The sequence below is a fragment of the Mesoplodon densirostris genome, chromosome 2, assembly GCF_025265405.1.
Source record: "Mesoplodon densirostris isolate mMesDen1 chromosome 2, mMesDen1 primary haplotype, whole genome shotgun sequence".
NCBI lineage: Eukaryota > Metazoa > Chordata > Mammalia > Artiodactyla > Ziphiidae > Mesoplodon > Mesoplodon densirostris.
Genome location: NC_082662.1, coordinates 69525830 through 69542443, shown reverse-complemented (window position 1 = coordinate 69542443; position 16614 = coordinate 69525830). Strand labels below are relative to the sequence as shown.

The following is a 16614-nucleotide window of genomic DNA, read 5'->3' as shown; positions in this document are numbered from 1 at the left end:
ATATGGCCCAATAGTATAGGGTTTGAGAACTCTAAAACTTGGACTTCATTGTAGTTGTGAACGGAATAAAAAGATTTTTAGGGAGCAAAAGAAATGAAAAAAGTTTTAATATTTCATGTTGATCAGTGTTTTGATCACTGGAATGGTGCAGAAATAAAACAGACCCTCATTATAGGTGGTGTTTTATAATGATATATATATATTCTTTGTTAGTAGTTTTGGGTACTACTAATAATAGGATTATTTCATTAATAATGATAAGGCAGAAATTTTGCTCTCATTTGGATTGGTGTGGAGAGAAAAGGGCTAGGAATGCCTGTTACCAGAATCATTTGAAGTTTATATGCCCTTGATTGGCATCATATTTTTAAAAATAAAGATAAACAGTTTTTTGTGTGTGTGTTTATATTACTATTGCCAATATTATTTTTGAACCATAAATCACAAATATAATCAAATTGGCATTAAAGATATTTGCATTAGATTTTGTAAATAAAGTTTATAAAATTAACTTATGTTTTCTTTGTTATATTTACATAGGTATTTAATATTTAAAAATCTGTTATCTTCAAATTTGAAAGCTCCAGATTTGGGTACATGAAACAAATACATTGATTTTAATATTTTTTAGTTTGTGCTCTTTTGAAACATCATTTGAAGTTTAACTTAAAGTTTTGTAATTAAAAGTGGATTTTTATGGGTCATTCACTGTTTATTACCTGTGAATAAAAATAGACTAATCTTGATAAGAAGATTTTAACAGAAGAGAATTATACATCAGGTCTGACTAATGAGTCCCAAAAGAGTAAAAGTTTACTTATTTTTAAATTCTGATCAGTGTTCCATACTTACTGTTCATGTGATTGCTATGGAATTCTCTAGAAAGAATTTTCACACTTTAATCCCAGGGCTGATTTTGTGAGTCTTGTAAGGTTTTAAAAAATTGTTAATTAAAAATTTAGAAGTATGCCATACTCTGAAACAAAACTAAATTCAACTGACTTACATATTTTACAGGATACTTCTTCACTTTATTCATTTTGTCAGCAGGCAGGAACAAGAAGGCAGTTTCTTTTTTTTGTATGTGACACCGTGTTGCTGTATCTTCTGTAGCTCTAAATAACCTTTCCAACTGTTAGATACTTCTAAGTTGAGGCAAAGGAGAGATTGTATTTGATTTGTGGGGAGAGGGGTAGAATGGCATTTGGAGGGTTATAGGAGAGTGAGCTTGTGGGAAAGCTGGCAAAAGGGATGAGGGAAGAGGTTCCTGTGCAGCTTTGTACTACAACCATTACTGGCCTCTTTTCTCTGTCCATCCTGCACCCCATTCGAAGTCAGGCAGTGAAGGGGCAAAGCACCTTTTGAAAGCTAAATAGAGGAGGAGCAGAAGAATGGAGACTTGAAATTTTAACAGCTCCTTTAATTCTGCTTGTTGGGAGAACCTTGGAAAATAATTACTGAATCACTCACTTTATCCAAATGGATCAATCAGTGCAGTTTTCAGTTTCTCTCTCATTTGTGTTATAGAAGCACCAAAGCATCCACACCAGAAAGCCTGCTCATCTCCTCAACATGCATTAATACTGTGGCATACACATATACTCAGGAGTTCAAAGAAGGGAAGGATGGGGTTATATGTGTATTCCTGATTTCTTAAATGTAATATTTGTTTGGTAGTGTGCTTCTTTCCCTTTTTCTTCTATCCTCTTTAGAATACTTCCTTTCACTTGCTAATTTGTGGCTCTACTTTAGAGACTAGGGTGGCTTGGCTTTGCTCTGTATTGCTCTTAGCAAGTATAAGCTACGGTTGTGATTTCTGTTCATCTGCTTAGTTATAAAAAATTCTACTGCAATTTCTGTTCATCTGCTTACTTATAAAAAATTCTACTGCAATTTCTGTTCATCTGCTTACTTATAAAAAATTCTACTGCAACCAGAATTTTTTGGATGCCACGTAATTTGTTATCAAAGAATTTGACCTGAAACTCATTTTAGTAAGAGTGAATTAAAAAAAGCAGAGCCTGTCTTTTTACCTCCCAAAAGTGTTTTGAGAAAACATGAGAAATGATTGGGATAGTTTATGTGATAGCTGCTATATAAATTCAAGATTATTATTTTAATAACCAAGATGAAGTCCTGTCTTTGAGAGAGATCTTTCTGGGCCCTTTACCCCTGTATATCTGAGAGGTAGATGCATAGCGAGGAAGGTTAAGAGCATGGAATCTAGAGCCCTGCCCAGCAGTTTACTAGCTGTGTGAATTTGGACAGATTACTTAAACTGTATGTGCCTCAATCTCCTCATTTATGAAGTAGGAATGATAATAAGCACTTATTCTAATTGTTGTTAGACTTAAGTGAGTTAACATACGTAAAGCATATGGAACGATTCCTGGAATGTATTAAGTGCCATATAATTGTTAGTTAATATTATCACTTTTGGAAATGTTAATAATTATATCACAAAATTTAATATGGCTATACATGGATTAAAAAGTTATAGCTTTATACTTTTGTTTTAGGTGTATTAACTATTACCTTTTTCTCATTATTTTGTTTACGTTTTTGAAGGTTTCCCAATGAGTGGATCATGATGACCGTATTGTAGGGACTTGCCATAGTATGGCTGCTTCCCGATCTACTCGTGTTACAAGATCAACAGTGGGGTTAAACGGCTTGGATGAATCTTTTTGTGGTAGAACTTTAAGGAATCGTAGCATTGCTCATCCTGAAGAAATCTCTTCTCATTCTCAAGTACGATCAAGATCACCAAAGAAGAGACCAGAGCCTGTGCAAATTCAGAAAGGAAATAATAATGGAAGAACTACTGATATAAAACAGCAGAGTACTCGAGAATCATGGGTAAGCCCTAGGAAAAGAGGACTTCCTTCTTCAGAAAAAGATAATGTAGAAAGGCAGTCTGTAGAAAATTGTGAAAGAAGGCAAACAGAACCTGTTTCACCAGTTTTAAAAAGAATTAAGCGTTGTCTTAGATCTGAAGCACCAAACAGTTCAGAAGAAGATTCACCTATAAAATCAGACAAGGAGTCAGTAGAACAGAGGAGTACAGTAGTGGACAATGATGCAGATTTTCAAGGGACTAAACGAGCTTGTCGATGTCTTATACTGGATGATTGTGAGAAAAGGGAAATTAAAAAGGTGAATGTCAGTGAGGAAGGGCCACTTAATTCTACAGTAGTTGAAGAAATCACGGGCTATTTGGCTGTCAATGGTGTTGATGACAGTGATTCAGCTGTTGTAAACTGTGATGACTGTCAGTCCGATGGGAACACTAAACAAAATAGCACTGGTTCCTATGTGTTGCAGGAGAAATCAGTAGCTGAAAATGGGGATTCGGATACCCACACTTCAATGTTCCTTGGTAGTAGGAAGGAGGACAGTTATATAGACCATAACGTGCCTTGCACAAATTCAGAAGTGCAGGTCAAGTTGGAGGACCACAAAATAGTAACTGCCTGCCTGCCTGTGGAACATGTTAATCAGCTGACTACTGAGCCAGCTACAGGCCCCTTTTCTGAAATTCATTCATCTTTAAGGGATTCTGAGGAGGAAGTAGATGTGGTGGGAGATAGCAGTGCCTCAAAAGAGCAGTGTAATGAAAACACCAATAACGCCCTGGACACAAGTCTTGAGAGTATGCCAGTCTCCGGAGAACCAGAACCATCTTCTGTTCTAGACTGTATTTCGGCTCAAATGATGTCTTTATCAGAACCTCAAGAACATCGGTATACTCTGAGAACTTCACCCCGGAGGGCGGCCCCTACCAGAGGTAGTCCCACTAAAAACAGTTCTCCTTGCAGAGAAAATGGACAACTTGAGGAGAATAATCTTAATCCCAGTGAGACAAGTGCACCTGTTAGTGATAATATAAGTCAGTCTCTCACAAATCCCGATGAAATTTCTCACAATGAAAAAGGCATATGTTGTGACTCTGAAAATTATGGGAATGAAGGACTAAGTAAGCCATCCTCAGAGGCAAGACTCAATATTGGACATTTGCCATCTGCCAAAGAGAGTGCCAATCCGCACATTACAGAAGAGGAAGATGATGATCCTGATGTTTATTACTTTGAATCAGATCATGTGGCACTGAAACACAACAAAGAGTATGTGTAAATATGGTAACCATGAATTCTGCTTTGTTTATTATTCCCCAAGTTTTCATTTATTCATAAATGTCTATAGCATTTTTATTACAGCTAAAATTAATGCTTTAGCTGAAATTTTGGGTTTAACACAATGATATTATCAACTCTTAAAAAAAAAAGTTTTCCAAAGAAAAGACTAACATCCAGCTTTATTAGCCTTCTCAATGGCGATATGGTTTTCTAGTTTTGAGATTTCACACATCTCAAATTAGAAAAGACGTGGAAACATGGTTGATGGTGTTTTTATTTTTTAATAAGTTTTATATCATTTGAGTTAATTTATAAAATAGAAACATCTTTAGTTATCACAGTACACTTTGATTTGTAGTTGTAGAGCTTTATGAAGTGTATATGGTGTCCACATAATGTAGAACAATTAATGAGTGAATAAACATCATCCATATAAGGGAAATCTGGCAGGCTACAAATCTACATTTATCTTAGTTACTTACATCTAATTTCCAGTTAAAACTTTTGATTTAAACAATATACTTTATGCATCATCTTTGACTTTTGTGATGTAGAGAAGTAGATATTACTGTTAATACTGTGACAGCTAGTTGTATGTTGTAATTAGCTTATTAGCAAGAGTTAAGTCTGCTCTATAGTTTACATAAAGCATTTGAGACAGATTTTTTTTTCTTCCTGATTCTAAATTATAAGGGGAGACTGTATCTTAAAATACTATCTGTTCTCAACCTTTGTGATAAAGGTACTTTTTAAAATAAAGAATTCCGTGTCCAGATTTATCACGATTTTGCTTAGATTTTCTTTACAGTACTCTGGGCAATAACAAACGAATTGGACTATGTCTAAATCGTGAGAGGAGCTGTTAACAAAAGTGCTTATCATAAATATCATGATCAGCAATAGTAAAAGATAGACTTAATCACGTTTACTTTTACAGGGTAGGCTTTTGAATAAATATCACAATATCAGATTATATAAACTGTAAAAATACTTATTTGAGGAACTTTTTAATGTTTTTGTTGTGGTAGCTGTCAGATCCTGCTATATATTGGATGAAAGTATCAAATCCTGCTTGTAGAATATAATCTTTTGCCACGCATTATAGATAGTTTAGATTTGTACATGATAACATGGTGGCCTTTTAGCATAGGTCTCTTTTCTGAAAATTTTCTTCTGTTTTCTTTATGAACAGCATTTTAATATTGTGTTTCATAGATCATTCTATCTGAGCATTTTACTTATTTTGTGGAACTGTTAACATTTTCATGTATTTGAAATGTTTGAAGTCCAGTTTGAGATGAAAAACAATTCATAAATGAAGTTTTTTCAATTTGAGATAAATTTGAGTTCTTACCATTAGTATCATGTATAAGTTTTCAAAAGTAGATTTTTTTCCTGCAGGCACTAGGAAGCAGAGCATGTGTCTTGGGGGAAATACCGAAAAGTCTGGAAGTATGCATATTTACAAAATGATATTCTGTTCTATTCTTTGCTTTTTATAGTGTCTTTGGCAAAAGAGGTACTCTCTTATTAAGGGTTAACTGGTTATTAATCATGGAAAATATTTTCCCATTAGTACATTATGTTACTGTTTTGGTAAGAGCTCTTCTGGTGATTCTGAAGAGTGATGTTCCTATAAAATGATTCTTTAAAGATAGTGGCCATAACATTTGAAGAGTGAGGTGCATATTCCTAAACCTTTGAGAATGAGAACAATAGTTTCATGGGTTCTTTAGGATATACAGAGTACTTTGGAATTTGATGATAGTTGCTTTATTAGGACAGTGTTCTCAACTTAAATTAGTGCCTTGTTGGGTGACTTTGGGCAACAGAATTCATTCCTTCTTGCTTTTTTGCTTTTTCCAAATCTTTTGAAAATAGCACCTTTGACCCTTCTCTTTTAACTTTTTTTCCCCCCAAAGGAAGCAGATCAGGAGAAGTGGGATGGAGAGGGAGCATCTTGATTAGCATCTTGGTTAAAGATAATTTAAGAAAAATTGGGATGAGGTGTTTGATCATACCACATGTAATCTCTTCCAGTAAAATCCCTGTTCCTATCTAGAACCAGGAGATGGTTAGAGAAAATGTTTTGACTCTTTTTACCCAAATTGTCATTGTTGAAAATAGCATCATGATACCTGTCTAGTGCTTTTAATTCTCAAATAAATTTCTGGCAGTTGGAAAATGGTACTTTGGGGAAAGAAAGAAAAAAAAAAGACACTTGGGATAGATGAATTATTGTCCCCCTGCACACACAGATCTCCACCACTAGGGAATGAGTACTTCCTGATGGCCAGTTTAGAAAACATATTATGAATAGAAGGCACTGAGTGTGACGTAGCTCTTTGTCTGGAGCCAGGAGGCCATAGCTCTTTGTTCCAGTTACAGTTCTTTGAATTAACATTAATTAATCAGCAACCTTCTATCCTAGCATTCATCCTATAATTTATCCATCTTGTTTGCAGGGATATCATATACAAGGTGATCTAATCACTTGTAAATGTTTGAAAAGATATTGTATGTCAAGTCCTAGACTTAGACCCGATTCATGGTAATTAGGCCATAGACCAGAGAAAAGAGCCTGCAGATGTTTTGGGTGCTTGCCCTGTTTCCTCTCTAGATGCCATCCCTCTTCTCCAGCATATAAACCCATAGGTGCTTTTATGTATTTATTTATCCAAATGGAGAACTCCACTGTGATCAAGGGACTAAAGCGTATCTTCTTCTCTGGTGTGATTCCAGCTGTGCAGTATTTTACTAGAATATGCCTTCTTAAAGATTAGGGGGTGGGGAATCGAAAAGAAATATACTTCAGCTCAAGACACTCTCATCTTCAAGGTTGATAGAGTCTGTTAAAGTGGTAGATAACACCTAATGACTCGCTTTTTGGCCTAAATAGCTGGACTAACTGAGATCATGTGCTTAACTGTGGATTGCTCTTTCTGTTTGAGAATGGACCTTTTGCTGATTTTGAATCAGAGACACTGAAACTGACCTCTAAATTTTGAAGTTCTGGTTCTAGGGAGAGAAGTATGGAAGATTTCAGGTCCTGGGATTTAATGTTCAGAGCTTTCCTTCTAATTCACAAGGCAGTCACTGGAAAATAAATTTTCAAATAAAAATGTGATTTGGTCAGTTGCCTCTGAATTCTCATTGTACAAGAATACTTAAATTTGTACTTGAAGGGCCTTGGATAGCTTCATGAAAGCTTTTATGAACAGATAGAGGGTGGAAAGTCAGATTTAGGGTTTCTAGATTTTTGAGGTCTTACAAATGATTTAACTCATTGATAATATTGCTAATGTTGATACTGATTTGTAAGTTTCTAGATAATGAAAGCGTAAGAGTAAGATAGTTATTGCTCAACTAAGAGTGTTGCTCATGTAGTGTTCAGGTAAAAACCTTGTTTTCAAATAATATTAAGGAATATTACAAGAATTGTAGTTTCAAACTTGATTCTCTGAAAACATTAATGTACTAAATAATTATATGTCCTTCTGTTGCACAATACTTATGAGGAATCATTTGATACTTCATCAGTTTCAGAAGCTACATAGGAAAATCCTCATCAATTCTTCTAGATTCACTACTTCCTATGAGACTACTTTTATTGTTTGTCAAGGTAATTTCTTTCAAAGGGCCAGAAAACTCCAAGGCTAGGCTTAGAAAGCACTAGAGTTGTCATCCTGCCCTGGATAAAATAATTTTACATTTGTACTGTGTTTCATAATTTACAAAGTAATTTCATCTAGTTTCTCATTTGACACCCACAACTACTTGGAAATAGACAGCATAGGTGGCAGTATACAGTCCCTGTTTCCTAACTCGTAATCAAGGTTTTTAGGTTATTTACTTACAGTATGATGAATTCTGGGTAGAAATGAGGTTAGAACTTCTGTCTTTTAATTGATAGTCTGAACTAGGTTCCCTGATCCGATAAAGATTTATTCCATGGACTTTTGGGATTTCTAGGTTGAGGACTCTAATGGAGCAGATATTGGATACCCAGTTTTCAAAATTTGTTAGCCCAAGCTTAAGCTCTGTTAATTGTAATCATAATTATTTGTTTTTATCTGTCAGAGAATCAGCCTTATAGGTAAGTAACCTGTTTATTGAATGAAATACTTTCATGTTCTTTTTTTTTTTTTTTTTTTTTGCTATACGCGGGCCTCTCACTGCTGTGGCCTCTCCCGTTGTGGAGCACAGGCTCCGGACGCACAGGCTCAGCGGCCATGGCTCATGGGCCCAGCCGCTCCGCGGCATGTGGGATCCTCCCGGATCGGAGCACGAACCCGCGTCACCTGCATCGGCAGGCGGACTCTCAACCACTGCGCCACCAGGGAAGCCCTGTGTTTTTTTTTTTTTTAATAAATTTTATTTATTTATTTTTTATTTTTGGCTGCATTGGGTCTTCATTGCTGTGCACGGGTTTTCTCTAGTTGCAGCGAGTGGGGGCTTCTCTTCATTGCGGTCCGCAGGCTTCTCATTGTGGTGGCTTCTCTTGTTGCAGAGCGTGGGCTCTAGGCACGTGGGGCTTCAGTAGTCATGGCTTATGGGCCCTAGAGCGCAGGCTCAGTAGTTGTGGCGCACAGGCTTAACCACTTCTTAACCACTGTGCCACCAGGGAAGCCCGTGTTCATTGTTTTGAAGAACATTTTGTTAGTGTGTCTGTGAAGGATAACTCCCATGTACAGTAAACTGGGGAAATAAAATTACAGCTACAACTTGACTTTACATAAAGGATTTGGATAATATGCAAAAAATACTTTATGGAGGGTAGTTTAGAATGCAATTAGGTATATTAAAGTCAAAAGTTACTAGGGAAAACTCATGGGAAAACACTGTGGAATACAAGAGCCAGATTGGCCCCAGTAGTTTGACACAAAGATTAATGGGAGGAGGGAGATAAGTGTCCTAAGTATAAAATTTTGGGTTGAAGTGGAGTAAGCCATTGACTAGTCAAAATATTCAGTGAATTCTTTGTTTTTTCCTTTGAATACCAACATCTTTTATTTCAACTAATGTCAGTGGTTTCCAAAAGTAACTATCTGCCTGTGATTGAACTATATTTATACTCGAGTGTAATTTAATCTGTTCTTTTTGATTTAGGGTCATCTTTCCTGGCAGAGGTTATGTGGTGATACTTCTTCTGGCATCACTGCCAGAAGGTCTGTTTTCACCTGTGTTAAATGATTTGGGCTTCTCCACTTTTTATGCTCTTAGACTGTGGCTTCTTTTCGATGTTCTTTTCTAAGTTCTCTGGCTTCTTATGATTTTCTTCTTAAATTTTGTTGACTTTCATTAGTCACTTGTGCTGTGATGGTACTTACCTTCTAATAACTCAGCCTTCCCTTCTAATTGCTTTCAGTTTTCTTTCAACTTGGAAACCAAGAATAACCAAGCTTGTAAGAATTGTCTTATGATTTTTGAGAGATGCACTGAGAAATTTCTTTTTGAATTAGTAAATGAGCATTAGTTCATGAAGTGTTGGTTTTTTTTTTTAATTGTGGGTTTTCTTGTTTGCTTCCTTTCTGATTTGGAGGCTGTGTCTTATGTAAGTTACCAGGTATCTAAATTTTGAATAAACAATAGTTGTTTCTTTATACATGGCAATAAATACTCATTAGAAATAAAACCCATCTAAAATACTTATCATTTATTTGAGACTGATTGAAGCTTAGCCTTTAGTTGCAGGAGCTTTATTTCTGTAAATTTTTATAGTAGGCTAAAAATGTTGTATTTTTACGTATTAGTAGCCTATACCATATATACTGTTTCTGTGATGATGCATGTCATCAGGTATTATAATGTAGAGTAATTAGTGGGAAGATCTGTCTGTGACCGTTCTACTCCTCCTCCCCACCCTTCTCCCTTCCTCCCTCTTTCTTTAGTGGAATCTCTCTACCACATTTCCTTTGCATTATTATGGAAAGCTGCTTCTACTTGTCTCTTTAATTTCTGATTTTAACAGAGGGAAATTTGTAAAGTGATGAGAGGAGACTGAGTAATTTGTTCAGGGTTCTCTCAGTAGACAATTCTCTGTAGTGTGTTATGATTTTATTTTCACATATCTAGTAATATTTGTGTGGTGGACATTGTAAATATGTTGTTGACTGTCTGGATTTTGTTCTTTCTTTAAAAAGTGTTGAAATTTGATCTGACAGGCAGTTAATTTACTTGATAATAAGCTTGGTCTTAATAAGGCTTATACTTTTAGCTCTGTTAGGAGGAACTCCAGAGTAGCTTGTGCTCTAGATCTAGTTTAGCCTCACTTCTATGCCATGGCCTTTCTGGTGTCTCTTTTAAAAAGGTCTTTACTCTGGCTAGTTGAAACCCTAATGACTCTAGCTAGCCTCGTGAGAATACTGGTAGTTACTCTTTGCTTGGTCCTGTGGAATCTCATGTTTTATATGTGCAGCTTTATGTTCAAGTCAAAGACTCTAGGTTTCTGTGTTCCATCCTTTTCTGTTTCGCTTCTTCTTTGGTGCTCTGTTCCACAAATTCCAGCTGCTTCAGCTTGCCCAAACCCTGTTTTCTGTCTCTCTGCTCATCCAGACCCCTTCTTATTTCATGATACTGATGGTACTTCTATGTAGAAAGTGAGTGTGATCCTAGGGCTTGGCTCATTTGTTTGCCCTCTCTCACAGGTCATAGTTCTGCTCTGCCTGTTGTCCATTGTCTAACAGTAATTGTTTCTATATTTTCTCCAGTTTTCTAGTTATGTATAGCAGGAGGGTATTCAGTGTTAGCTACTCTGTCATAACTGGAAGCGAAAATCTCTGTTTTTTTTTTTTTTTTTTTTCGCAGTACGCGGGCCTCTCACTGTTGTGGCCTCTCCCGTTGCAGAGCACAGGCTCCGGACACGCAGGCTCAGCGGCCATGGCTCACGGGCCCAGCCGCTCCACGGCATGTGGGATCTTCCCAAACCGGGGCACAAACCCGTGTCCCCTGCATCAGCAGGCGGACTCTCAACCACAGCACCACCAGGGAAGCCCTGATTTAATTTTAATATACATTAGGTGTGTTTTCTTCTCCTGACACTCATGCCCAGCCTACGGTTTGGCCATTTGGAAATGATTTTTTGTTGATGTTCCTGTGACACTGAGGGCTAGTTTTTTTGTTTTTGTTTCTTTAAAAAATATTTATTTATTTATTTGGCTGCACCGGGTCTTAGTTGTGGCATGCAAACTCTTAGTTGCGGCATGCATGTAGGATCTAGTTCCGACCAGGGATCGAACCCGGGCCCCCTGCATCGGGAGTGTGGAGTCTTAGCCACTGGGGACCACCAGGGAAGTCCCTAGTTTTTAGTTATACCTTAAAAATCAGTTTAAGTGACTTCTTTTGCTAAGAAGCTTAAGTCAGAGAAATTGGAATAATAACAATTTGAATTGAAGAATGAAGGTAAAAGAAACTTGACATTGTTTTAGTTGTGTTGATTAGGTATTGTTACGGTTGAAGCAGAAGTAAAAAGTTGGGTTACTGGTTGATTTATACTTCAGGAGGAGGGTAAAAGAGAAAGTGACATACAAGAAGATATGAAACATTGTTTACTAGGTTTAGAATGATAGCCATAAATGATTAAGGAGTAATGTAATGTATCTGGATTTTAGTTAGCTCTTTTTCTTAGACCCTTCAGATCTTTTTGCTGGACCAAACTTTCTGTATTATACTTTCAGAAAGCCATGGTGAATGCTTCCTTTTTACAAATATCAGTTTAATCCAGTTTCTTGTATATATTTTTTTCTTAAGTAAAATTAAATGTAGAGTATTATACAGAAATCTATTTTGCCTGGGACTGGAATTTTTATCATTTGTATTAGGTTGAAAAATTTTGGCTGAACTCTTTCTTTCTTTGCTACTTTTCACTTATCTCACATTATCTTTCCCCATAATTTTTAAATGTATTTTTAAAAATATTTATTTATTTATTTATTTATTTATTTATGGGTGTGTTGGGTCTTCGTTGCTGCGCGTGGGCTTTCTCTAGTTGCGGCGAGCAGGGGCTGCTCTTCGTTGCAGTGCGCGGGCTTCTCATTGCGGTGGCTTCTTTTGTTGCGGAGCACAGGCTCTAGGCGTGTGGGCTTCAGTACTTGTGGCACACAGGCTCAGTAGTTGTGGCTTGCAGGCTCTAGAGCTCAGGCTCAGTAGTTGTGGCACACGGGCTTAGTTGCTCCGCGGCATGTGGGATCTTCCTGGACCAGGGCTCGAACCCGTGTCCCCTGCATTGGCAGGTGGATTCTTAACCACTGTGCCACCAGGGAAGCCCTTAAATGTATTTTTATCATGTTTTAAATAATAGGTCTCAGAATATAAGAGCATAAGATTATTTTGCTCTGCTTAAACTTTAGTTAGAGAGCAAGGGTCATGCTAAAAGTTTATTGGCAATGAGGGTAGGAAGTGCGAGTGAAAAAGATTACAATCAAAACCTAAAGTATCTTCTTAATAAACACTTCAAAACATATATATGGGTGTGAAGAGTCAGGTTAAAGGCAACAAATGTAATATTTTCTGTCAAAATTCGAGTTTTTTTTAAGGCACCAATCATGAGTAGATAATGTTTGTGTTTTTCTTTTTATTTACTTATTTTTTTATTTTTGGCTGCACTACACAGCATGCAGGGTCTTAGCTCCCCAACCAGGGCTGGAACCTGGGCCCCCTACAGTGGAAGCACGGAGTCTTAACCACTGAACTGCCTGGGAATTCCCAGCGTTTATGTTTTTAAAATGCTAACTCATTTAATTGTAGAATCTCAATATTTAAAAATTTTTTATTTGTAAATTATTTTCAGAGGTTGGACTAGATTTGAGGAGTGTTCCAGTCCCCTTCCATTACTGTTTTAAACTGGTACTATGGAGCTGGGTAAATGTCTTTAACTTCTATGGTTGTCAGTTTTCTCATCTATAAAGTTGACATGATTTGATTTCTGTAATTCTAATTATTGTTTCATATATGTCTGTCTATCTGTCTATCCATTTATATGATTTTGAATTCTCTTTGTCTGCTCTTCCCTTTACTTTTGGCCCTGCTCAGGCTTCAGTTGTTTACTTTCTTCATATTTTGCATGCTCTCTGGGCATTCTCACTGCTGTGAAATTGCCATCTTATATACTGATGGATTTCCAAATTTATATGTCCAATCAGATTATTCTTGAACGTTGGACCGTTTATAAGATATCTCCATTTACATGGCTCACGGGCCTAGCCACTTCACGGAATGTGGGATCTTCCCAGATCGGGGAACGAACCCGTGTCCCCCGCATTGGCAGGCGGACTCTCAACCACTGCGCCACTAGGGAAGCCCAACAACACCATCTTTTTACTTAGTTGGTAGGGTCTTTCATTTGCCCAGTCTAGAAAAACGTACTCCTATTTTTCTTCAGTTACTTCTTCACCATACCCTCCTCTCCCACCAATGTTGATTCAACTTTATTTCTTTATTATTAATGTCACTTTCTCAAATTAATCTTAAATTAATGCCACTATCTTCTCTTTTCTAGATTATTGGAAATGGTTCCTCAGTTGCTTTCTGTGATGAGTGTATTGTTTCCCCCATGGATTCCTGTATTGTAGCTGGCATAAATGTCTTTAAAATAAAACCTATTCTTTTCTTTTTTTTTTTTAAAGAAGATGTTGGGGGTAGGAGTTTATTAATTAATTTATTTATTTTTGCTGTGTTGGGTCTTCCTTTCTGTGCGAGGGCTTTCTCTAGTTGTGGCAAGCGGGGGCCACTCTTCATCGTGGTGCGCGGGCCTCTCACTATTGCGGCCTCTCTTGTTGCGGAGCACAGGCTCCAGACGCTCAGGCTCAGTAGTTGTGGCTTACGGGCCTAGTTGCTCTGCGGCATGTGGGATCCTCCCAGACCAGGGCTCGAACCCGTGTCCCCTGCATTAGCAGGCAGATTCTCAAACACTGCGCCACCAGGGAAGCCCCAAAACCTATTCTTTAAAATGAATTATTGTATGATTTTAAAATATTCTCCTTTACTTTCTGCCTCTCTATATTTGAAACAGATTAAGTCTTTAGTTCCTTCATGATTGTATTCTTTCACTCTAGAATTTCTCATATGCCTAACTGCCTGCTCTAGTCCACTCTTAACCCCCTTTCCCTGGTTACCTTCCTTTCCCTGTCTGCAAAGGGAGAAGGCTGTCACAGTTTAGATATCATATTCTCTGTGAGATCTTTCATATCTTCCCATGACTGATTAATTACTCCTTGTGTTCTTTGTCATAGCAAATTATAATTTCCTGTAAACATGTACCATACAGTGAACCTCAAGCTCTTTGAGGTGTCCATGCCTTACTAGTTGGTTGATGTATCATCATTGATATGTCAAGCCTTATCCTGCTTTGAAAAATGTCAGAAAAATTTGGCATGCTTTTCATACTAGAAATTTTTTTATACCATTAGTTTGACTTTTAAGATTCTGAATTTATGGAGTTAGTATTAGTGATGATTTCCCTTTTTTTTACTTAAAAACATCTAGACTTTAAATTTTCAAAAGAAAAAAATGAATAACCTGCATAATAATTCACATAGTTCACTAAACTCAGGAACTGGGAAGAGATAATGGCAGGGAGTGGGGAGATAAAAGGGTGTGTCTCATGATCAGGGATGGTTGTCTGAACACAATACCTGGTTAAAATAATGTTTTTACGTGGTCACATAAAAAAAGTAAGCTCAGGGGCTTGCCTGGTGGCGCAGTGGTTGAGAGTCCGCCTGCCGATGCAGGGGACATGGGTTCGTGCCCCGGTCTGGGAAGATCCCACATGACGCGGAGCGGCTGGGCCCGTGAGCCATGGCTGCTGAGCCTGTGCGTCCGGAGCCTGTGCTCCGCAACGGGAGAGGCCACAACAGGGAGAGGCCCGTGTACCGCAAAAAAAAAAAAAAAAAAGTAAGCTCAGTTGTTAATACCAGACCCAAAGAGAGGAAGTCATTGTATTATAAAACAAATTTACAAGTTTGGTATGAACAGAATGTTTTATAAGGCTTCAGATATATATTTACAATCTAGAGTTTTGCCAGCAGCCTTTAGAAAGCATATGGAATGATAAGAATTTGGTTGAGGTTGTCTTTATTGAATTGAAGGACTTTAAAGAAAATGTGTGTCCCTGTCTATGTATGTGTGTCTGTCCTGTTATTTAAAGATTTTCATCAGAGGTTATTATCCACCTTTCTCTGTACAAACTCATAATTTTGAGTAGATACTAGAAATAATTAAATATGACAAGACATATCCTGTGCCTTTGAAGTTATTGTGAAATGATCAGATACCCTAACAGATTCGTAGTTTGCTTATATTTGAGGTGTGTTGCCTGTTAGAGTAGTAGCTTATAACTAGAAATTACTAGCTTGTTGCAATTATTTGAAACTTTATTTGCAATTCCAGGATAGAAGGTGAACTTTTTAGATGTTACAGAGGATTGTTTCTTAGAGTGGGTAATCTAAAACTCTTGAGTAGGGAAAATATGTGAATCTTGGTCTGACTGGTCAGGATTTTTTCTAGATGACTGTGCAACTTTTATAGTATTGACCACAATACAGTTGCACTCAGCTTCCTATTTAAGAAGGAAAACTCAAGAATTCTGTTGAATAGATTGAGAAAAACAGGTACTAGGAACAAGTTGAAAGATCATCTTTTAAGATTTATTACTACAAGAAACCTGGAGTCTTTAGGGAGGGAAAAAAACACATTATTTGGAAGGCTATAAAAGTGTAGATTAAAAAGAATGATACTCACATTCTTTTAAAAACTTCCTGTGAAAGCCTTTGTATGGTTCTTCAAAAGGTATTCAATTTGAATACAAAATATTAAAATCCATTAATTAGTAAGGAACCTCTTCAGGTTATTTAAAACTAGTGAGAGAAATAAAGTCAAGGTGGTCAGAGCTTGTTTTAGTAAGAACTTGCTGGTTTCAGGAATCAGAAACCCATTCAAAGTATGTCAAATTAAAAAAAAAGTTTATCTTGAATAAATAGTAGACAGTCTTATGAATATCCAGTGTCAGGAAATAAAGTCTAACCAAGCCTCATGAAATTATAACCTGTCAGTATCCAAGATTATACTCTCTTACCTCTGTTTCTCTTTGTGCAGCACGGACTGTGGTTTTTCTCTTTACCAGTGTTTCTTTGCACACTTTTTGCCTTCTTTCCCCCATAATTTCAGTTTGCAAATGGCAGTGACTTTCCACTGTGCTTGCCCTGATCCCCACACTGCGTCATCTTTATTCTGCAGTGCTGCTTCTCACATTCTCTAAAGAGAACCTGGTTATTGACTTTTCAGTAGATGGACTCTCCTTGGTCAGGTTTCTATCCCTGGCAAAATTATCAATGGTCAGGGGTGGAATTACTGTGGGAGGGAGGTGGGGTGGAGCTGGAGGCAGTCTGTTGTGGCATATCCTTTCTGCAAGGATATCTTCTAGGAAAGAGGTTGGTGGGCAATGTAGGTGGTCAAAACATGCCCATTATAGACCAGTTGGTGT

The 16614-nt window shown here is 37.2% G+C and overlaps 1 protein-coding gene across 5 annotated transcripts in view; it reads left to right on the top strand.

Moving 5' to 3' along the window:
- Nucleotides 1-16614, top strand: part of ZZZ3 (zinc finger ZZ-type containing 3) — a 112674-nt gene that overhangs the window by 46961 nt on the left and 49099 nt on the right. For all 5 annotated transcript variants that reach the window (XM_060089976.1, XM_060089977.1, XM_060089978.1 and 2 more), the window contains one exon: nucleotides 2569-4124. In XM_060089976.1, the coding sequence (XP_059945959.1) occupies nucleotides 2620-4124 (1505 nt within the window). In that variant the 5' untranslated portion in view covers nucleotides 2569-2619. The remainder of the gene's footprint in view (nucleotides 1-2568; nucleotides 4125-16614) is intronic.